Source organism: Chrysemys picta, chromosome 8 (genome assembly GCF_011386835.1).
Source record: "Chrysemys picta bellii isolate R12L10 chromosome 8, ASM1138683v2, whole genome shotgun sequence".
NCBI classification, from domain to species: domain Eukaryota; kingdom Metazoa; phylum Chordata; order Testudines; family Emydidae; genus Chrysemys; species Chrysemys picta.
Window position 1 is genome coordinate 102,907,498 of NC_088798.1, and position 23,078 is coordinate 102,930,575.

Here is a 23,078-nt window from a genome sequence, read left to right on the forward strand (position 1 = left end):
TTTTCAGTTTCTCTTAAGCAAACTTGAACCCGACACTGTAACCAAGTACAATGCAAACAAGCCATGCAGTTGTGAGTAGGGTTAACATCTTTCCAAAAGAGGACACTGCTGGAGGGGGGTACAGTTGGAGGGTGCTGGAGGGTATTTGGAGTGTGCTGGAGGGGTGTGTGTGGACTGGGAGGGAGTATTTTGGAGGTGGAGGGTGTATTTGGGAGGTGCTGAGGGGTGTATGTGTACTGGGTGGGGTACCTGGAGGGTGCCAGAGGGCCTCACTCTTGAGGTGGGGGCAGTGTCGCTCCCTGTCACAGTGGCAGGGCAGCTGGTGCAGGCCCAGGACGCAGTGCCAGCCATCAATCAGCGCCTCCCTGCCTCTCCCCATCCCAGTCTTGGGAGCCAGGGCTTGGGTGGGCAGGATCCGGCAGCTGCGGGTGCAGGGAGGGACCCATTGGGATGCAGAACCAGCTCTTTCTGAGCTGCTACGTCTGCTTCAGAAAAATCCTGGACATTTCCTCTAATTAGAAAAATCCGCTTGGACAGAGGATCAGAGGAAATGTCTTGGAAAACCTGGACATATGATAACCCTAGTTGTGAGGGATGCATTATGCTTTGTGTATATTAAGTTTGAGAAACATTAATGTGTTTTTAAAGTGCCTGCCACAATGGGGCCCTGATCATGGCTGGGGCTTTTGGGCATTATTACAATACAAATAATAATAATAATAGCCCTGTACTTTTGCAGGTGTCATCAGAGGTAAGTTACCTGCAGATAAATTTGACAGGATCTGCAAAAAACGGTGAGTGGTTTTCTGTATTAGGCCACTCTTAATAAAAGCAACCACAGTGAGGAAAAAGTCACAGGCAGACTCATTTATGCAGTTGTATGAAGTTTCCTGGTGTAGGATCTTTATTAATGCTTGTTATGCAACGGGGAGCCTGCTTTATTAAAAGTCACTGCTTCTGATTTCAGAGGTAGCAACAGTCATGTAATAAACAATGTGACTATTAGCCCTGTTCTGCTGTAAGCCATTTCAAACCGAGTTTTGAAGTATGCCTTTTGTCGTACAGGTACAATATGACACAATTGTATAACCGCTGCTTCCTCAAACTCATTTAACGTAGGCCACTAAGAGCACAATCTCTAGCTACAAGCAACCTGAACTGGATGTGAATCAGCTACGTAGGATATCAAAGCTCATGAACCTCAGCCATTCTTAGGGCACAATGCAAGACGCAGCTTGTTCAAATGGCTTTTCAGCTACCACAATTTGTTGATCCATCCAGTCCACTCAAACATTTTTATGATAACTGAAAAGATACAAAAACCTCTTATTGCTGAAGTTTTCCGTACCCATTATCTCTTGGGGACTGGGCAAAGGCCTGGGGGGAAGGGGAGAGAGAGGTTAGATAGACTCGTAGACAGTCAGAAGGGACCATCATGATCATCTAGTCTGACCTCCTGCACATTGTAGGCCACAGAACCTCGCCCCCCTCTTCCCCATTCCTGTAATAGACCCCTAACCTCCGGCTGAAATACTGAAGTCCTCAACTCATGATTTAAAGATGTCAGTGCTGTATCAGTTGCAGTGGGGAGGTTGCCTTCTGCTCCATGCTCTTCCTCAGGTGGGACATCAGAACTCCTATCAAGCCATTTTTAGGACACTGAGATGTAGCTGATTCATCTGGCTTTTCAGTTGTATGGTTGTTGCCAACAGCAGACATGGAATGGCTGGGGGGGCAATCCATTTATTGCCTATTTCGGTACAGCATTAATGCCTGTTTTTAACTTTGTAATGTCAAGCAGAAACCATGGTGGAGGGCATGGCTACTCAAATCTTTGTAGTCCAAAAATCTCTCCAAAAGAAAAATCCCCCTCCCACAACAGCCACATTATTGTTCTATTCTCTCAAGCAGCACCATCAGCATTACACACATTTCCTTGGAGGGTAACCCAAGAGACAGTGAGATTGAATGACTCCCCCACGGTCACACAGCAAATCTGTGGGCACAACCCATGAATCAGGACTCCCAGGCCCCTTTTCTAATCACCAAATGACACTTTTTCATTTCCCCTGTGAAGGAACCCTTCCTCCTGCAAGTTTTTGTTCAGTGTCATGAGGAAAAATAATAATGAGAGCACACAAGCTAGACAAAACTTGGAAGTCAAATTCTGAACTCAGATGTGAAGAGGTGCACCCCACACCTCTTGAAAAAATAATCTACCATTATGCTCAAACACATATGTGAAATGATGGACATTCTGGAAATATAAGACAATGTACATTGAAAAACTGAGATAAGAATCTGGCATTCTGTATGTAAATACCAGGTTAGTATTTTGATTTACCTCAGTTTGTGTGAGAGCACAGTGGATATAATTAAGTCCAAGTTAGTTGCTTATGATCCAAATTTAAAACATTCCACAGCACAGATGTTTGGCTTGGCAAGAAACTAGTTAGCTTAGTATTATAGATCCCTATCTCATCTTTGACAGTAACTTTGGGAGGTGATAGACTTTTTGCTGGCTGCTAGACCAATTGCTTTGTTCCTTCCTTAGACTTTTTTGAACACCAGCTTCTGCCTACAAACTGCACCACTGAGATGTTTCTCCAAACAATATAAACTAAGTTTTCACTGAAGGAGTCTAGTTTGTATTATGATCTCAAGCTATCTATCACAAAGTCTTATTGCAAAGTCTATTCACAGTATAACACAGTAAAGTAACCCACTTAATTATTTTTCATAGAGAAGGTGACGGTGCCATGTTAATGCACTAGAGAAAGAGGACTAGGTGAACCTCAGAGGTTTGGTTAAGGAAAGCCTTCAAAAGTTTGGATGCCTATCAGAATCTGAACCTAATTACCTATGTTTTCAGTTCTCCATCATGCAAACTATGTTATCACCACCCCTCAACAGTTCTTACACAATGAGCTGTTGAGACCAGGTCTATGAGTAGAAGGCCCTGTAGCCTGCTACCCACTCCACTGCCAGGGTCTCTCTTTTGGGCACAACCGTACGCTACTCTTCCAGAAAGCTAATGGGGAATGGCCGAGAAACCCACAGTTCCGCAAGGGTAAACATATGTGGGAAGTCAGTGTGCCTCACTCTCATCCCCTGTTCTTGAGCAAGAGGATCTGAAAACACCCTGTCAGTGCAAGTTTCAGTTGCTGGAATGACCCTTTAAAGTTTAAGATACTTTACTAGTATTTAACATTTCCACCCACCTCCATCTTAGGCACTTATATAGCTCCCACTAGTGTCTGAACTTTGGGAGGTTTGCTCATCACTATAAGCTACCAGTTTTATTCATGGGAAAAAACTAGGCACATCTAATCCAGCCTTCATACTGTTGAAAATTACACCTGAAAGCCACCATAGAAATGAGTAAAACTTCTAAGAGTTCAGTAAACAACATTTCCCAATAAATCTGTCAGATGTCAAATTGCACACACAACTTTTGCTAAAATTTAGCAACAAAGATAGTAAAAAAATATATATATATCACTGAGGCACAGGCAAAATCTATATTTTCCACAGTTCAAAAGTATTCATTCTTAGAATACTGTGAATGATGAGTTAACATCCAAACAGACATTCAAAGCACACATGAGCTCTAATTTAAATATTGTTAATTAAAATCTGGGTGTATAGTATTAGAGCTACATTTACTAGCTGCATAATTATTAAGAATTAGCTCAAACTTAAAGAGTATGTGTTGAAATAAATTACTTGAAATAATGGATACCTGTGTATACAGATTTGATTTTTTTTTAAATGCACACCTTTTTCTTTAAGTATTACTGAAATATCCTCCCTCCCCTAAAAATGTTATCCCGTTTAATAAATATGATTCTGCTGACAGAGTACACTATTATTTCAAAGGGTTCAATCATCATCTTTTCCAACAGCTTGAATCAGACATGCTTTGCAGGCTTTCATCAATTTGTCAGTTTAAAATGATGACTTTTCTGCCCTTTCCACTCATTTAGGACTTCCTGTTCTGCATCAGAATATCTTCACCTTCCATCCGCCAAAGCTACAAAAGTTAAATTCTCGCACATGATAGCTACATAATGTACGTCCTATTAAAGACAAAGGATCACATATTCAAAAACCACTAATGGTCAGATTTTCAAAAGTATTGATGAACCTAAGGAAGTAAATAGGTATCTAGTGAGATTTTCAAAAGCCCAATGCACCTATCTCCCAGTGATTTCTTTTCATGAGAGTTAGGCACCTAGGCATGTCTGAAAATCCCATGAGGTGCCTATTTGCAATGTTAGGCACCCAAATACCTTTAAAAATCTCACCCTTAGGAGCCTAAGTCTCACTGCAAGTCAATAGGACTTAGGCTCCTAAGATTTCATAAAGTCTGAAATCAGCAATGTATGCAGATTTCACTCAAATTCTTCCCAAAAAGTTGTAGTAGGAGACATGCCAACATCACAAAATGAGGTGCCTGAAGCGAGGTTTCAGCACGGGGAATGAGATAAATACATTAGGGTAAAGAGAGAAAATAGAACTTCAATGGGCAAGGATAATCATTGTGACAAAAGACACAGAATTTGCACAGAAATTGAAAAACTACTTTGTGAGAGTATTCATGAGAGACAAACACTCTGTGGAGGAGAAATCTGATAAGCTACTTATCCATTAAGTCCTGGGAGACAGATTGTGTAAACCTACAAATATTTGGAACCTCGCTATAAAATACCCCCCATGGCAATTCTGAGATGGTGTTGAGTGTAGGGTCAATTTCTGAGGTGAGCTTGAGACTTAACCCAGAGGTTCAGGGTGGGTGGTAATGACCCTTCAGAGCTGACATGTTGAAAAATCTCACCAGGTTACCCAATCTCCTGAGACTTCAGCAATTTTGAATGACGGAAATCAGATATTTTAACTAGATTTCTGCCATCTTGGGCTGCATCTCATCCAGAAAACGGTATCATCAGTTTTGGATGTGAACCCAGATTCAAAACTGGAGTGTGGAGGAGTTGGATCTAGAGGCTGAAACCCTCCTTATCACCAAAATTCAAAGTCTGGTTCAGAAAAATGGCTGCTGGGACTACATTTTAAAGCATAGATTACCCCCTTGCATGGCCAGCAGAAATGGGCAGTGGAAGTACTGCTTAAACCTTGAAAGCATTTTGTAATCAAATTATGAAATGGTTTGAGAACCTTGGCACAAATGGCACTTTCTGGGTGTCACCAATGTCAAAACCACTACTATACTATCCATTAAACACTCAGTTCTTCTTCCCCTATTTTCATGTAGTATGCAATTTCTATTTCACAATAAATCATAAGACTCTCCAGACAATCAATTTTTCCTAGTGTACTTTAAACACCTCTCCAAGAGAAAGCATGGCAAAAGGAGATGGATTAATAGAATCTCTAACATTTGTTGTCTTCACTTGAGAAGTAAGAGTGTCTTCCACACCCTCATGTAGACTACATAGTAAGAAGATATTTCAATATGCTATTTAATCACTTCTGCTTTACTCCAAGGAGTCGGGTGCCCCATCATAAATAGTAATATTACATACTGTTGTATACAACAGCACAACTGCTATAACGATAAATCTGAAGTTAACGTGTCACCAATATGTGAACCCAGTCTTTTGAGGTACAGAGCGCACCTTGCAAGACAATGTCCTACATGGCAGAAACCATACTACCATGTGCAGGAGAAATGGCAAGGGTACCAGGCTGCTACTGAGGGGCTCTATAAAGTGAAAACTGCAGTATTTGCTTAAAAGACTGCACTGAAAAGGCTTACACTATTTTGTGGGGAGGTACCAAGGTGTTAATGGAAACAAGAGATTTTGTATCTGGAAATGTTTGGAGCCTGAAAATGAGGTGGCAAATGGCCTTCTCCACTCCACTGAAACTCTCATAGCTTAGCCAGGCTATGATTAGCTGCAGCCCACAGTGTGAAAAATCCTCTGGCATTTATCACCATTATTTACCGCCGGACTGTGACTTCATTTCCAAATTATGGGGGGGGGGGGGGAAATCAAAGTAGCTGTTCGGGCCATTCCGGACACCCCAGCCCCTGGATTTTCCTCCCTTTATGGACTTTTAGGTGTCAACATTGACCTGTCACCTAGCCAGTGTAAAACAGATTTACTGAATAAGTCATTACACTGGGCTTGAAAAAAATATTGGTTTGATTGGGTTGGCATTGGGGCCTCACCCAGCCACACAGAGAAAGGTTAATTAGGGACACCCTTCTGCTAATGCCCTTTGCATACAGTATAACCTAACAAAGCAGGGAAAAGTAACCTTGTTTGGGTTCCCTTCTTTCCATGTTTATGGTAAGGTGAGTTATCACAGGGATTTAGCCTTCAGGAATCAGTTCATCATGGAGAATTCAACTTCACTGATTATTTTGTAAGCCATGGGTTTTATAACTTCTTCAATCATCTTGTTGTCTTACAGTAAACACTTTTACCCAACTCACATTGGTCTTTAATTCATACTTTATAGCTTGTTATTGGAGGAAGCTAACACCACATATATTCATAACTCTAAGTGTGTGTATGCACTTAGATGACCCATGGAAGGGACTGTCCTGAGGGCTTGTTAAATTGTTATATGTTTTTCAATACATGTTTTCTGCCCTGTTTCACATCTTTCGTTTCACATAATGTTCTATTTCAGTGGGTTGTTTGCTCATTGGTATTGATGGCAGAGTATCTCTAGGTCTCTTTATTTGGAAAACACAATAAGTAAATAATGCCCACACTTGAGATATCACTGAGCAGGGAAAGGTGGTTTGGTCTGTCTTATTTCTTTGTACTCATTTTTTATCGGGGTCAGATTACATTTTTATCCCCTCTGTTTGAAAATATCAGCAATCAGCATTTCAACCGCCATGTCATCTACACCTGTGCTGAGCTGGATTTGATGACACCACATTAATATACTCCACAACTCCTGCCATTGATACCATAGATGGTGGGGCACTGGCACAGCACTGCAATGGGAAAAGTGAATAAAAATTTTAGTATAGACACAGCCTAGGTGTGGCATAGCTGGTTTTTTGTTCTGAATGGTTGTTTGGGCAGATTTATTCTATGCAGTGTTTCTATTGCTTGTGGAATGAAATGTTTTGTCTAAAGGATATTTTATGCCAAATTCTCAATTACTGCATTTCCTGATTTGTTCTGTATCCAATTCTTTCTATTTAAACATCAGTAGTTTGGTCCTTCTCCCAGTAAAGTTTATGGCAAAACTCCCACTGATTTCAGCAGGATTAGGATTGAGCCCAAGTCTGTTATGTTATTTTGGGTCCAACTCCTTATATTATTTGAAAGTCATCAGTCTTCCTTTCTTATACAAATAGAGACAAATTCCAGGGTCCACACCTTTGTCCTGTAGTGACCTTCCCTCTTAATGACTGTTTATATTTTAATGCCATATTTCTGCTAATTTTTTACAGTACATTGCAGTTTGCACTGCAGCACACATTAATGGCACTCTGCATAAATACATTTCTCCTCCTAATTTTTCTATGAGTATTGTTCTACTGTATACTTGCTTTCACTTATTACTTTTCCTTTGGAATCTGTCACCCAATCAAATAGTTTGGCAGCATCTACTTTCACTTCACCCTCAGTCACTTTTTTGACAATATCCGGTGTGGCCAAAACATTTAGTATGCGGTCTCTTGTCTTTTCTGAGAAAGTATTAACAAAATTATTTTGGGGAGTGGAGGGGATGACTTAAAGAAATAAAGCAACAAATTATGGCTATCTTGGCTAGATTATAAAGAAGGTTGGACTTGCATGGCATTTAAAGGGTTGCATTTAAATGTCATAGGCCACAGAACTGGGGGTTGGTGGCACCCGGGCCACAGGCCAACCACTTTTTCGCTGGACCAAACCTGAGTGGTGCTGCAACGTCATGCACCAGGTCGCAATGCCACTCACTCAGATTTGGAGGGGATTTGTGGAAGGGCTCATGGGTCGAGGGGAGGGGATGCCTGACAGGGGAAGAGGAGGGTCAGGTGGTGGGGCAAATCAATCTCCTGCACACACATGCTTTCAGTGGTGCTCTGCAGCCCCTGGTAAACATCAAGCAGGAGATCAGTTTCTGGGGTGGTCTAAAGAGCTGTGTCCAAGAAAAATGGAATAAAGATGAGCTAAGAAAATATTTAGGCTGGTTCTCAGGAAAAAGTTCGCTGACAGCACAATCTATTGCTATTGAAGAGTCTGCCTAAGGAATTTGTGTCAGCACCCTTCCTAGAAGTATTCTAACCTACACATTGGACAGAACCCTGCAGAAAATGTTGACAGAAAAATCCAGCAGTAGCGGGGAGATGGAAAAGGGGACCAAGCAGTTCTTTTCTAACTTCTATGATTCTGTATTTTCCTGTAACATAGTCATTTAGAGTATCCCCACTTTGCAATATCTAGGGGCTGTCCTGATAGAGCCTGTAGGTGTCAGTCGTGGTTCCTTCTTGTGGGAAGTACGTAGGAATAATAAGGGTTAATGGCAGCATTAAATAAGGACTGCAGATAAGGAAATCAGACTATGCAAGAATGTGAGAATGTACATGGGGAACAGGTGTGTGTAAGTTATGCTTGAAAGGAAAACTAGAATGGAATAAAAATTAGTTTTTAATCACTAGACTTAATATAAAAATCACCAAACCACTTTTAATTATTTTTTAAAAGTTAAGAGGGTTCTGTGTGGGGCAATCTGGGTACGGGCGGCTCAATGGGGGTTCTGCGTGCAATGGTAATGGGACTCTGCAGGGGGTTCCAGGTGAAGGTGGTTGGGGTCCAGTGGGGGGGGGTGTCAGGGTATGGGGAGAACAGAACTCAGCAGGGGGGTCTTGGTGTGGAGGGCTTAGCAGGGGGTCCAGATGCTGGGGGAATGCGGCTCAGTGGGGTGGGGATCCAGGGGCAGGTGGTTCGTCGGGGTGGTCCAGCTACAGGGTCAGTGGGGCTCATCAGGGAGGGTTCTGGGTGTGTTGGGGGTGAGGCTCGACAGGATGGTCTGGGTATGAGGGGTCTGGATGCACGGGGTTGCGCAAATGGGGGAGCAGCTCCCTGTACAGTGATCCCTCCCCCTACTGCTAAGGAGCGATGAGTGCAGTAAGTATGGGGTCGGGGGAAGAGTTTGCAGAGCTTCCTACAGAGAGGGGAAAAATCTGGGGGTGGGTCTGACCCAGCCCCAGGTGCCGTGCAGGGGAAGAGGAAGTCCCATCCTCCCCAGCCCAGCCGAAACTAGCAGCTGAGCCCGGCACAAGATAGAAGCCACCAGCCAGGTCTTCCCCAGTCCCGCTCCTGCCCCACAGTGATCTGCCTCTCTGCCGGTTGCCCGGCACCCGGAACATACTGCTAGGGAGGGTCTCATGAACGCTCTTGTGGCTTCCCTTTGCTGTCCCATCAGAAAGCCATTTTTCTGCAGGGAAGCAAAGAAATCGGCAGGGACATACATTCTGCGCATGTGCAATGGTGCAGAATTCCACCAGGAATAATAATATAAGTAAGGGGAGAGCAGCCATAACAGAGATTCATAGATTTTAATGCCAGAAGGGACCGTTGGGATTATCTAGTCTAATTTCCTGCAAAAGAAAAGCAGAAGACCCCACCCACCACTTCCTGCATCATGTTGTGGTTGAGTTGAAGTATATTTTTTCAGAAAGACAGCCAATCATTACTACCACTCCCTGCTTAGCTATCACACAATTCAGAAGTTCAGGACCTGGAATGCTTATGGATCACTGTTCTAACTGATAAATCACACAATGGGATACTGGCATGGGTCTTTTAGAGACCACCAAAATCAGACTAGAAAACAGCATAAGCAGCTCCTTAAACATCTGTAATGTGCTGAAAGAAAGACTGCATGATGGGGGACAGATGTTGGAGGTCCCATGATGTCACTGGAAAAATACACTAGGAGAGTCTAAAAATTACAGATGACATTGTCAGATTAGTGTTATATATCTGGACAGTCAGTTTAAAACTCCATGCAGAGATAAGAGTCTCGTAATCAAATAACATTTTTAAAAATTATGCTTCAGGCAGAAATGTTCCCAGTGTTTTCGACCACCATTCACGTTTCAACTTCCACATTCTGCAAAGTGCCCAAAAGTAATCTATCAAGACATTCAGCCTCTGTGGTCAGTCTAAACCCTTACCAGTCAAATTCTTTCAGTCACAGACTAAATATGTCAATGTCTTCTGTTAAATTCTACCCTATTATATTTAATGGAGACTTGTGTCTAAATTTATCACTACCACATAGGGTTGTCAACTTTCTAATTGCACAAAACCAAACACCCTTGCCCCACCCCCGCCCCTTCCTCGAGGCCTTGCCCCTGCCCTCCTTGTCCGAGGCCCTGCCCCCGCTCACTTCATCCCCCTCCCTCTGTCGCTTGCTCTATTTCTCACTCACTCACTCATTTTTATCAGGCTTGGGCAGAGGTGCAGGCTCCAGGAGGGAATTTGGGTGTGGGAGAGGGCTCAGGGCTAGGGCAGGGGGTTATGGTGCAGGAGGGGATGCGGGATGCGGGCAGTGCTTATCTCAGGTGGCTCCCAGAAGCGGCTGGCATGTCCCTCAGCTCCTAGGTGGAGGCGTGGCCAGGCAGTACTGCACGCTACCTCTGCCCACAGGCGCTGCCCCCGCAGCCCCCATTGGCCGTGGTTCCCGGCCAATGGGAGCTGAGGAGCCAGCACTCGGGGCAGAGGCAGAGAGCGGAGCCCCCCGGCCATCTCTCCACCTAGGGGCCACAGGGACATGTCGTCACTTCTGGGGAGCCACCTGGAGCCAGGTAGGGAGCCTGCCAGTCCCATGCCAACCAGACTTTTAACAGCCCGGTCAGTGGTCCTGATTGGAGCCGCCAGGTCTTTTCGATCGGGTGTTCCGGTCAAAAACCGGACACCTGACAACCCTACAACCACAACCATACACAGTCTATTACACTGATGGGGTCTAAAAGATTACATATTCAGTTAGGCAAACCCAGACATGCCAACAATGGAGCAAAAATTATATCAATTTCAGAAGACTAAGTAGCTTACTGTACATATTTAAATGCAGAGTGAAGAAAGTCTGGTCCAATGGTTGGGTGATTGATTAAGTCTTTTGATATCTTGACAAATACTTTAAAAAAAAAGTTTACAACCCAATCAATGTTTTTTAATCTCTTATTAGAACATAGTTCATAATATCTAGTTTGTCTGTGGGGAACATGGGGTAGGGGAACATACATCCTAAAGTATGACGACTGCTTTTCAGTGCTAGTCCCAGAATTCCAAATACTCTTCCATGACTCTAGGCTTTGGTCCAGCATGGCACTGAAGCACAAGCTTAACTTGAAGCATGGGAATGGTCCCACTGACAGTGCTGTTCCTGGTCACCACTTTTTATTTTTTTATACTTATCTAGAAGCTGAATTTTTATGTTATGTTATTTTATTTTATGTTATTTCCTGTATTGAGAAAGATCTACTGTGTCCTATTCAAAGGGCTAAAGTGAAGTAAATTTACTCTAATTTCATTTTCAGTCCTCAGTGCAGATAGCGGTAAGTTACTTACGATATTCATCAGGGTCAGAAGGTACTTCTGTACATGTTCTTTTCCATGGAACTGTACAACCGAGTCATCAACTCCCAGGAGAACTTCAATGTTGTAGTCATCATCAGTCGCATGCCTCCGATATCTCTTTCTTGAGTTATTTACTCGGTCTTCAATGAGGCTCAGCATACTGACAAGGTTATCCAGATTACTCAGGTCAGCTGCTGAAATTAAATAGAAAAATAGGCCGTCAACAGTATGTCAAGGTCTGATTGTTTTAATCCTCATTGAAAAGACAAAATATGGTAAAATAAAGAGACAGAAAAAGAAGCAGTTTCTTCTCTTACTCCAATGTTATACCAGTGTAAATAACTTCATTAGCATTATTCTGCATTTAAATGGGTGTAACAAAGAGAAAAATCTGGCCTACAGTATATCCACATTGCAACAAATGTGAATCCTCTCCCCATCTCTTTGTGGCATCCAGTTGTATGTCCCCTTATACTTGGACTGTATGCTTTTCAGAGTAGGGACCATCTCTTTCTTATATGTGTGTACAATGCCTAAGACAATGGGGCTGAGCCCGATAGGCCCTACCTCCGTAGGCACTGCACTGACTCTGTGGGTGCTCCAGTGCGGGAACACACATGGAAACTGGCAGCCAGCTCCCCTGCCCCCCATCCGCTGGCGGCCCTGCTGATCAACTCCTCCCCCTCCTTCCCACTGCACCTCCTGCCCATAGTGATCAGCTGTTCTGCGACGTGCAGGAGGGGGAGGGAGAGGGAGGAGTGGGGATGGGGCATGCTCGGAGGAGGGGGCGGAACTGGGCAGGAAGAGGTGGGGCTGGGGTGGAGCTGGGGCAGGAAGAGGCAGGGTGGGGACTTGGAAGAAGGGGTGGGGACTTGGGGGAAGGAGGCGGGTGGGGGCGGAGCCTGGGGCGGGGGGGGGAGGGTTTAAGCACCCCCGGAACCCGGAGGAAGCCGACACCTGTACCTACCAAAATATAAATACATAACAACAAATAAGACGGTGCTAGAGCATGCTACTATGTTGATATACCATGTGCCTGTTTGAAGTACAATCCTTGTTGTTGTTAGAAGTTTCTGGAATAAAGATACTGTTCAGCTGTCTTGTGCTGGGGTGCTGTCCCTAACTGCAAATATGATAATGGCCCAGATCTTCTAATGGGAATTAGGTGCCTAAATTTTTTTTGAGGATTTGTGCCCATACGCCTTCCTTTTATTCAGATTATGCAGTTCTAGGATCAAATTTCATTGCAAATGCAATTACCCCTGTAAGCTTTCTGCATTAAGCCATGTGAGGACAAACAAACCACTGCCAGCAGAGAGATATTAGATCTATTCATAGAAATGTAAATCTATCTGAAAAGTAATGATGTGGATAAGTTTTCTACAACTCATGGACATTTTACATAACAAAGAAATACAATGAGAAATATATTTAAAATTTTTTTAAAACAACTTTTGATCCTTTGTGCCCAACTTGACTTGTCTTATTGAATTACTGTACATACAAGCACAATCTCCCAGGTAGAAAATTAGGTAACATTATTATTGTTAATTATTTATTTGTTTCCAATATTGATCATTATTAAAAAAAAAGGGGGGGGGGGCTGGGTTGCAGTTAATGAATGATCTGTGTCCACTAAAACAAACTATTGGCACTTAACCCTACACTTAATTCTCCATCACTTGAAGTCTTCAAATTAAGGCTGGAGGATTCCCTTTCCTGGCCTTCAAACAATCCAGCAACTTTGCCAAGCTCATCATCGGAAGCAAGCTCCCCACAGTCCAGGACGGACCAACTCAAAAGGCACCAGACCCGACAATAACAACGCATGCAAAACCTGCAGACATATCGCTACTGCTATGATGATCAATACCACCCATAAAAAAAACTTTCAAGATCCATAGGCATGGGCAGCGGGTGGAGCCCCACTTCAGGGAGGCTAGCCCCCGGCTCCACCCCTTCCGCCCGTACCCACACCCCCTCCCATAGCCAGAGTCCCGGGACCCCATGCTCCCTCCTCCCCCCGGCCAGAGGAGCCCTGAGCCCACCCCAACCTGCCCAGAGGAGCCCCAGGCCAGCCGGAGCCGCCACAGCCATGTTGCCAATCTGCAGACCCGAAGCCACCCCACGGGAAAATTCAAAAGTTCTTCTCTCCTCCGGAAGAACCACCTTAGCTTTTGATATGCCCCATGCAGGTTCCAGGGTGGATGAGGCAGTGGTATGTGTTACTCAGCTTCCTGGGTTCATCAATAATCTCCCTAGAGTCCAGGGAGATTACCGATGAACCCAGGAAGTGAGTAGCGCATACTCTCTTCTCAACTGCCCCAGAACCTGCATGATGCATAATAAAATGCAAACATTTCCCCCACGAAACCTCAACCGGGGTCCGGCGGCAGCAGCTGTGCCATAGATCCTACACATGCTTATCACAACATGTGCTGTACCTCATCCAGTGTATCAAAAGGCCCCAGTAACAACTATGTGGGTGAAACCAAACAACCACCCAGCTCTTGAATGAACTCGCACAGAAAAATGGTAAAAGATAAAAACACCACATCACCGTGGGCAAACACTTTTCACAAAACTATCACTCTATATCTGACCTCTCAGTCCTTGTCCTCAAAGGAAACTTGTACAACACATTCAAAAGATAAGCCTGGGAGCTTAAATTCATAACTCTGCTAGTTACCAAAAGTCATGGGCTCAAGAAAGACATTAGTTTTACGGCTCATTACAACAATTTGTAACCTACTAAACCTCCTTTATTCTACAACTGTAGAGGTTCAGAGTGGGAGTCATGTTAGTCTGCATCAGCAAAAAGAATGAGGAGTATTTGTGGCACATTAGAGACTAACAAATTTATTTGGACATAAGCTTTTGTGGGCTAAAACCCACTTCATCAGATGCATGGAGTGGAAAATACAGTAGAAAGATTATACATATATAATATATACACACACACACAACATGAAAAGATGGGGGTTCCCATATCAAGTCTGTATAGGTGTTAGCTGCCCCCTTCACCTTAAATGGTCTCTTGTAAGATGTGTTAACCCCTTATCTTTTTCACCCTTGTATTTATCTGTGAGTATCTTTCCCAGACCACCCAAAGAAGAGCTCTGTGTAAGCTTGAAAGCTTGTCTCTTTCACCAACGGAAGTTGGACCAATAAAAGGTATTACTTCACCCACCTTGTCTTTCCAGAATTAGTCAAACACAAGTTACTGCTCTCAATACAAGAATAACTGGATGAAATTCTTTGTCCTTTATTGTACAGGCGATACTAGATGATCTAATGGTCCCTTCTGGCCTTAAATATCTATGAACTAGAACCCCATTGCAGTAGGCATACAACCACGTAATAAAAGCAAAGGCCCTGCCACCAAAGAGTTTACAATCTTGGTTAATAACAAGATGCAACAGGTTGATGACACAAACAGAAGGGGAGAATGCCTGTTTCAGTACCCCTTCTTTCCTCCGCTGCTCCAAACAGGAGTTCTTCCTATGATAACGACAGCTTTAAATGTAGCTAATGAATGCAGCAATCATATTCTGCAGGCTCCCATTGGCTCCAACTCTTGGGGCAGCTTGAAGTTTTTGGAAATTAAGTTGGTCAGAATCCATGGCTCAACTTGAAAATTTGTTCTTCTCTATAAACCCAGTTGACAGTTTCAGGCTGACAGGTAAACAACCCTAGACTAGTTTCAGAGTAACAGCCGTGTTAGTCTGTATCCGCAAAAAGAAGAACAGGAGTACTTGTGGCACCTTAGAGACTAACAAATTTATTAGAGCATAAGCTTTCGTGGACTACAGCCCACTTCTTCGGATGCATATAGCTATATGCTCTAATAAATTTGTTAGTCTCTAAGGTGCCACAAGTAACCCTAGAATAGCAATCCTAAAGGGAATTCTTCACCAGGGTTTGAAAATCTGTCAAACAGCCCATTGTAGCCCTATTTCATAGGGCATTCCTGCATAAAAATATTGGTGGTAATCTTTTATAGCAACCAGAAGTAATTATTTAGCAATCACTCAAAACCTCATGAGATTTACTACGAAATCTTGTGGCAACCGTATTTTTGTTCTCTACTATGGCAAACTGTAGTTACTGTGAAATTTGACAGTAAATCTTATAAGCTTTTTAGAAACGCTAGACTAGCTTGGCAATGGCTACAAGTCATGTCCTGTTTACTTTGCACACAGATAGGTATAATAAAAAACGGCAAAACAAAGGCTACTGAACATGATATGGAGAAATGGTTTCTCTTTCCAGTGCTTGGCAGGGCAAGGGAGACTGGATCTCTGAGGGGCTGAATGCTTTGGCGTGATCTGAGATAAGGAGATTGTGTTGATGTCATTGATGACAGGCAGTTTTGACAGTGGTGCTGACAGATCAGTCTCTGCTCTGTTGTTTTTATGAACTGTGTGGAAGCCGAGAATAAAGTATCTGACTTGCTGTACCCAAACAAAAAGTGAGAACTCTGTTATTCTCCGACAATTGTGATGATGTCCTTGGGAGAGCTGTCTGGTTTTTTCCCCTCCCATTTATGTTTTTAAATCAAAATAAAATAATGATTTCTAGGTGGTGTGCTTGTGGAGGGAATCCTGTGACTGTACCTTTAAAGCCCAGGGGCTAGGAGCCTTATAGAGAGAGTGGGGCATGGCTCGCCTCTCACCCAACCAAGTGGGAAGGAGTTGGGAGAAGGGGACCAGCATAAAGGCTGCCTCTTCCCTCACAGTAGGGAGACATTGGCAGGAGAAGACTAGCCTGCTGAAGGAAGCTCACAAAAGCCTTGCAGCGGACCCAAGGCACAACCCCAGTTCCAGGAGGAACTTCAATCTGGACAAGTGAGATATTGACTGCTCTAAATACTCACAATACAGCCCAGCATCTGCAGAGCAGGGCAGAAAATGGTCTTCATGGAAGCATCTCCATAGCTGGCTAAGAAGAAGCTGGAAAGAACCACACAGCCGGAGGATTGGGGGTATAGCATTGTCCAGAGGTCTGGTGAACACGTCAAGGGAGAAAACAGGAGCAGCTCAAGGAAGGGGTAGAGTGATTAGTCCTTATCCACCTAACACAGGGTCCATGGGCTGGAACCCAGAGGAGAACAAAGAGGAAGATAAGAGTACTAGAAATGGATGAGGCCAAGAACTACAAGTCCCAGATGGTAGTTGAAGGCCAGGCTTAAAGACATTAGACTTTGGGTTTTCTTATTTTGGACATTGCAGTTAGAGCCAAATGGAGAAGTGACCCAACTAGAGGGTATGGCCACTTAAAACAACAGGCCATTGTGGAATCAACATGGACAAAGGTGCACTAGACTGGAAGAACTCCTGCAGTATCATGTCCAGACCTAAGGGGGTGCTCTGGAGGTGAGAGGCTTGACTACACATAACATCTATATTCCTGCCATGAATAATCCTGCAAAGCATCATGGGATGATCCTAGCTCTCTGTTTACTAAACTTTGCAGCCAGTTGCTTGCTGGATTCCTTATTATTTCACTCTTCTTTTTCTTATTATGTCCTAAACACTCCCATTGAGGTTCTCCAATGAGTCACTTTGAAGGCAAGCCATCCAATGCCTTTAGCCTTTCCTTGGAGCATGAATTCTTCACAGCCAATCTCATCTTTGCTCCCCAAGTGGTATCCTCTCCAAGACAATTATGGGAGTTACAGGTATTCAGTACCTCTCAGGATCTGGTTCAACATCCTTCCTGTGGGACAGAACGCCCCTCTCCAGCAGGCAGCACTGTCCCTCAGCGCCCCAACAGGTGGCACCACCACACACTGTTGTTCACAAGTCATACAAAGCACTTGTCACAGTAACTACATATTCTGCCCTCCTACTTAGTATCTTTTCCTAGTCGATTATCCTGCGGCTGCTAGAGATGCCTCCATTTGATTTACTCATTTGATCATTATTCATCTCACTGTCACGGTCTAATGGATGGTGCACTGCTACATTCATTTCTTTAAATTATTTCTACCCCTCCTCCCTGACAAATTATGTTTAAATCAGAATAAACAAAAGATCCAAAATAAATAACACCTATATCCGGTGACAGGGAAAATAAATGAGAAGCAGATGCAGCTGTAATAAATCCGTGATTTCTCAATGGCAGGTTGAGGCTGCATTTTGTCTTTTATCACACTGGTCCACTAACCCCAGATTTGACATTTCAACTTTCATTAATTGCACCAGTAATTTTACTGTTAGACCATCACATTCCTGCTCTGTTAATTATCGAGTATCAGAAATGAGAGAGGGGAAAATAAGAACAAAATAAGAGTCTGAACTGCCTCTTCAGATTTCCAACGTGCCACCTTCCATATAGCCCCCCAGGCGCATGTGATTTGTGCAATAACATTCCAAAAGTTACCTCGGACTGCACCATATTTTAGTAAATTATCCCAAGGTCTCTCTATGAGGTGCTCATTTGCAGCAACTTCTGCATATCTGAATACCAGCCACTAATTATCGGTGCCAATTTCTGTGCTCCATCTCCCCAGAGTAGACTCTTAACATTTGCAAGAGATAACAAATAACCTCTTCTGGAAATGTTCACCTTGCTCCTGCTAGGAAAGACCCACATTAGTGAAAGTGAAACAGCGCGTTGTGCAAAGCACAGAGCAGAACCCAACACAGGCAGCCTGAAAAGAAAATACTACCTCACACAGGCATAGTCACAGTCTGAGACATGTGGATAGGACAAGCCATTGCAATTTATTTTTAAACATATAAGTTTCACACTCTGATTGTCCAATGGACTTAAAAATGCAGCTCGTTTTCCTCTGCCGACAGCTTAGTAATAAGACCAACAGTAACATGGTGCAAAATGCCTCTCATTGTGAAACAACAATAGGGTTACCATTCGTCCGGATTTACCCGGACATGTCCTCCTTTTCGTGCTAAAAATAGCGTCCGGGGGGAATTTGTAAAGCACTCACAATGTCCGGGATTTCCCCCCTCCCGCGGCAGAGCAGAGCGACTGGCTGGGAGGGCTGCAGGGAAGTCCCGGGCTGGATTCCGGAGCAGCTTCCTCCTCCCTGCATTCTGAGCCGGCCGGCAGCTCCTCCTCCTGCAGCCCGGTCCGGCAGCACTGTGCAGGGCCAGGGACCGGGTTTTGTTGTGCTGGGGAGCGCAGCCACGTGTCCGGCTCGCACAGAGCCCAACACCCTGTTCTGAGCAGCAGGGTAAGGGGGGGCAGGAGAAGGGACAGGGAGGTTCTGGAGAGGGCAGTCAAGAAACGGGGGGGGGGCTTTTTGGGGGGAGTGGAGAAAGTTTTGGGCAGTCAGGATACAGTCCTGGGGGGCAGTTGGGGGGGGGGTCTTAGGAGGGGGCAGTTAGGGGACAAGGAACAGGGAGTCTGAGGTAGGGGGTGGGGTTCTGGAGGGCAGTTAGGAGCAGGGGTCCCAGGAGGGGGCAGTCAGGGGACAAGGAACGGGGGGAGGGTTGGGAGTTCTGGGGGGAGGCGGGAAGTGGGAGGGGCAGGGGCGGGGCTAGGGCGGGGCTCCTCCCGTCCTCTTTTTTGCTTGCTGAAATATGGTAACCCTAAACAACAAGCCACAAAGATCAGCATTTCTGACTCAGTGGATCCGATGCTAGTATTTACAGGCACGCTCCTGAAGAAACCCCTGAGTTAGGCTTCCTGTCACTTCCACCGAGCTGCTGTAAATTGCAGATCTGCACTGCTGCTGAGCTAGCTGGCTCATGTTTACTGCTGGATTGGGAGAAGGGAAAGTACCATACTCAGGCACCCTTGACACATGCTTAACTTGCACAACCCTCTAGCTACTTCTTCAGCTCTTCTGAGTCAAGACCTTTAAATTGCACCTAACATTTTTATAATCATCCCCATTACTTGCATGCTACCCATTTTAACTGTCCTCCATGAGCAACGGATCTCCAAATTAAGTCTGTTAATTTTATGTTACTGAAATACTCATCTGTCCTCCCTGGGGAACTGAACATCAAATCAGTGAGATTGCCACCTGCCTCCTTTGTAAAGATAGACAAAAGCAGCAGCAGTTAACGTTTGCTCCTTATCCCATGATATAATTTCTCTACCCTCATTTTTAAATAGCCCAATGGCTTTTTATTTTTGCTAGCTGGGCACCTAGTTGCAATGTGTCTGGCTCAATTGCTAATCATTACTCTTTTTTAAATCTCTAACTTTTCTATGTGTTTTTATAGGTCTGCTCTACCATCTTCCTTCCCACTTTCTTTGTATTTTGTTTTTAATGCCCTCTATTTGTGTTTTCTTCTTTAAACTCCTACTTAACCACAACAGCCTCTTCATAATTCATGAATTCCTTTTTCATAGCATGGTTTGCATTTGGACTCTTATGCTATATATCATGCATAAGAACACAGGACAAATCCAACAAGGTGAATTAAAATGGAAGAGAGGTGTTGAGAGGTGAAAGCAAATTGAAAAGTGTCCTAAACAAAGGGAAAACAAATCCTACACTATGTACAGAACTAGTAAAATTAGGGTTACCATACGTCCGGATTTTCCCGGACATGTCTGGCTTTTTGGGCTTCAAATCCCGTCCGGGGGGAAATCCCAAAAAGCCAGACATGTCCGGGAAAATAGGGACATGCGGGGCCGGGGGCCGGTGCTGGGCCGGGGGCTGGGGCCGAGCCGGGGGCCGGGGCCGGGCCAGCGGTGCTGAGCCGGGGGCCGGCGGTGTTGGGCCGGACTGGCGGTGCTGAGCCGGGGGCCGGGGCCGGGCCTGCGGTGCTGAGATGGGGGCTGGGCCGGGGGCCAGGGCCGGCACCCCAGGGCCCGAGCCGACCCAGGCTGGAGACGCCGGGGGTGGGCAGACTGGGCCGCGCCTCCTCCCCCCACCCCTCCCCCCTTACCTGCTTCAGGCTTCCCGCAAATCAAATGTTCGCAGGAAGCAGGGGAGGGGGCGGAGTTGGGGCGGGGACTTTGGGGAAGGGGTGGAGTTGGGGCGTGGGTGGGGCTGGGGGCGGGGCCAGGCCCCATGGAGTGTCCTCTTTTTGGACACTCAAAATATGGTAACCCTAGTAAAATGCTACAGCCTTAAGGCCCTGGTCAGAAAAGTATTCCCAAGCAAGACAGCACTTACGTGCTTGGGCCTAAGATTGTGACTGTTGCCCTAGAATCCACAAATCAAGAGCAATTAAAGAATTATGACATCAGCTTTCTTTTTACGGTTTCTGTGGAAATTCTTTATTTTCATTTTTTCATAGATAAGGCCACTGTGATCATTGTCTGATCTCCTGCATAACACCAGCCCTAGTACTGTGTGTGTGGCCCAGAACCTACTTGCAGATGGAAAAAAGGATTCTGTCCCTATGAATCCCCACATAACTCTCACGTTCAATGCCCTTTTGCTCAGGTTCTGATCTTGGGATCAGGATTGTCCCACAATATTTTTTCCCTATGGTCTTAAGCTCAGTGGTTCAGGGCTATTCTAGTTAACTTCTGCCAATGAGACACTTGAATGTTCAGTCCATACTGCAAAGCATGAGTAAATTACAGAGAATTAGCACATTTAATGACTGAGATAGGTGACCCCTGGCACTTTAAGGGACATGTACAACAACCTCATTTGCAATTGTAATGGAATGAAATGCCAAGCCGTGGTACAAGACTTGAATTACAACAGTTTAATCTGATTCATCAATGCTTTTTATAAACCATGTATTTTGCAGCAAGGGAAAATGAAATTTCATTACAGTGCAAACAAACAAACACAAAAAATCCTGCAAGTAATCAAAATTTACAGTTCCCTACCACTGGAAAATAAGCAAAGAAATTCACGATACACCAGAGCTGATTAGAAGCACCTTTGAAAAATAACAAAGGTTATAAGCAAACATTTACTTTATAAATGCATTTTAGCTCTACTCATAGAACAAAAAATTCTGCTTATGTTTAGTTAACATTTCAAAAGCTGAATTATACAATACATTTTAAGAGGGAAAAAGTCCTAACTAGATGATCATAAACTGAAAATTACTCACCTAAACTTTTAAATGTTAAATACAATACAAATAAATAGAAATCTGATCATATTTTACAATGACCCATATGACCATATGATCAACTCCTGTTCCTCCTATACAGTGAGCTGTTGCCAAGCAAAAGGATCTTTTAACTACACAATGCTTCGTAAATAATGAGCTGTCTTCAGTTTTTGAAAAAGGAACAGAAAAAAACTCTTACAATTTTAATGGGGAAAAAATGCATGTATCCTGACTTTCTTATGTGTTCTCAATCAGCTTGTTATAATTCTACAGCAGGGGTAGGTAACCTATGGCATGAGTGCCAAAGGCGGCATGCGAGCTGATTTTCAGTGGCACTCACACTGCCCGGGTCCTGGCCACCGGTCCGGGGGGCTCTGCATTTTAATTTAATTTTAAATGAAGCTTCTTAAACATTTTAAAAACCTTATTTATTTTACATACAACTATAGCTTAGTTATATATTATAGACTTATAGAAAGAGACCTTCTAAAAACGTTAAAATGTATTACTGGCACGCGAAACCTTAAATTAGAGTGAATAAATGAAGACTCGGCACACCACTTCTGAAAGGTTGCCGACCCCTGTTCTACAGAATATTGTGACCAGAAAGCAGCAGTCAGAACAAAGCTATAAAATGAGTTTAGCAACAGGAAAGGGATATGCATATCGCATCACGAGTTCAATCTTTACACGGATGTTGTAATGTATAATACTCTTGGATAGCTGTGATAGTAGAATTTGAATCAGAGTCATAAGCTCTAATATTACTAGTGGTTTGATAATGTCCTTATTGCTAACCTTCTGTAATAACAAGAGTAGTTGAAGATGAGTAAATCTACTGTCCATATGACTGCAAGAAACTAATTCTGGGGAAGGAGAGAGTTCTTACAATACAAAAGGATTACAGAAAAGTCCAGAAAGTAAAACCATTCTGTTCTCTAGCAAATGAACATGAGGTTTATTCCCAAGGCATCTCAAAAACATTGCCAAAGTCTTTTTTTTTTTTTTTTTTTTTTTTACATTTATACAAACAAAAAAATTTGGAACTCAGAATCTGTCAGGTGCTACAAAAGGCAAACTGATATAAATATTGCTTTGTTCTATTAGGACTAGTGAGTGTGAAATGTGGACCCTACAGGCAACAGCTGAGAAGTGAGGCTTTCAAAATGCATCACATATCATGAGTGTGTATCAGGGAAGAAGAGAAATAATGAAAGGAAAAAGCAATGTGTGGATACTCAAAACATTGTGGAGTGACTCTGGAGGAGGCAGATCATGAAATTAAGGTTAAAATAATACAAACGTAAAAGAGTCGGGGGGGGGGGGAAGTGTATAGCACTATCCCAGCGATAGTCCATGAACTCCTACAAAAAAATCAAAGCAAACCACAGCCATGTACTTCTCAAGCCATCAAGTACAGGCCCTGGGAATGTGACTAGCACACCAGTTTCAGGAAAAGTTAACATGAAAAATTTTCAAGGTGATCTCTGCAATGAAAAGTACTATAGATGTA

General features: G+C 43.8%; 1 protein-coding gene across 6 annotated transcripts in view; it reads right to left on the reverse strand.

Moving 5' to 3' along the window:
• ADAMTS2 (ADAM metallopeptidase with thrombospondin type 1 motif 2) overlaps positions 1-23,078 on the reverse strand; it is a 411,161-nt gene that overhangs the window by 64,595 nt on the left and 323,488 nt on the right. For 4 of the 6 annotated variants that reach the window (XM_065555948.1, XM_042850938.2, XM_065555946.1 and 1 more), the window contains one exon: positions 11,553-11,755. In XM_065555948.1, coding sequence (XP_065412020.1) covers positions 11,553-11,755 — 203 coding nt within the window. The remainder of the gene's footprint in view (positions 1-11,552; positions 11,756-23,078) is intronic. The other 2 variants (XM_065555947.1, XM_008166445.4) reach the window with 1 other exon arrangement.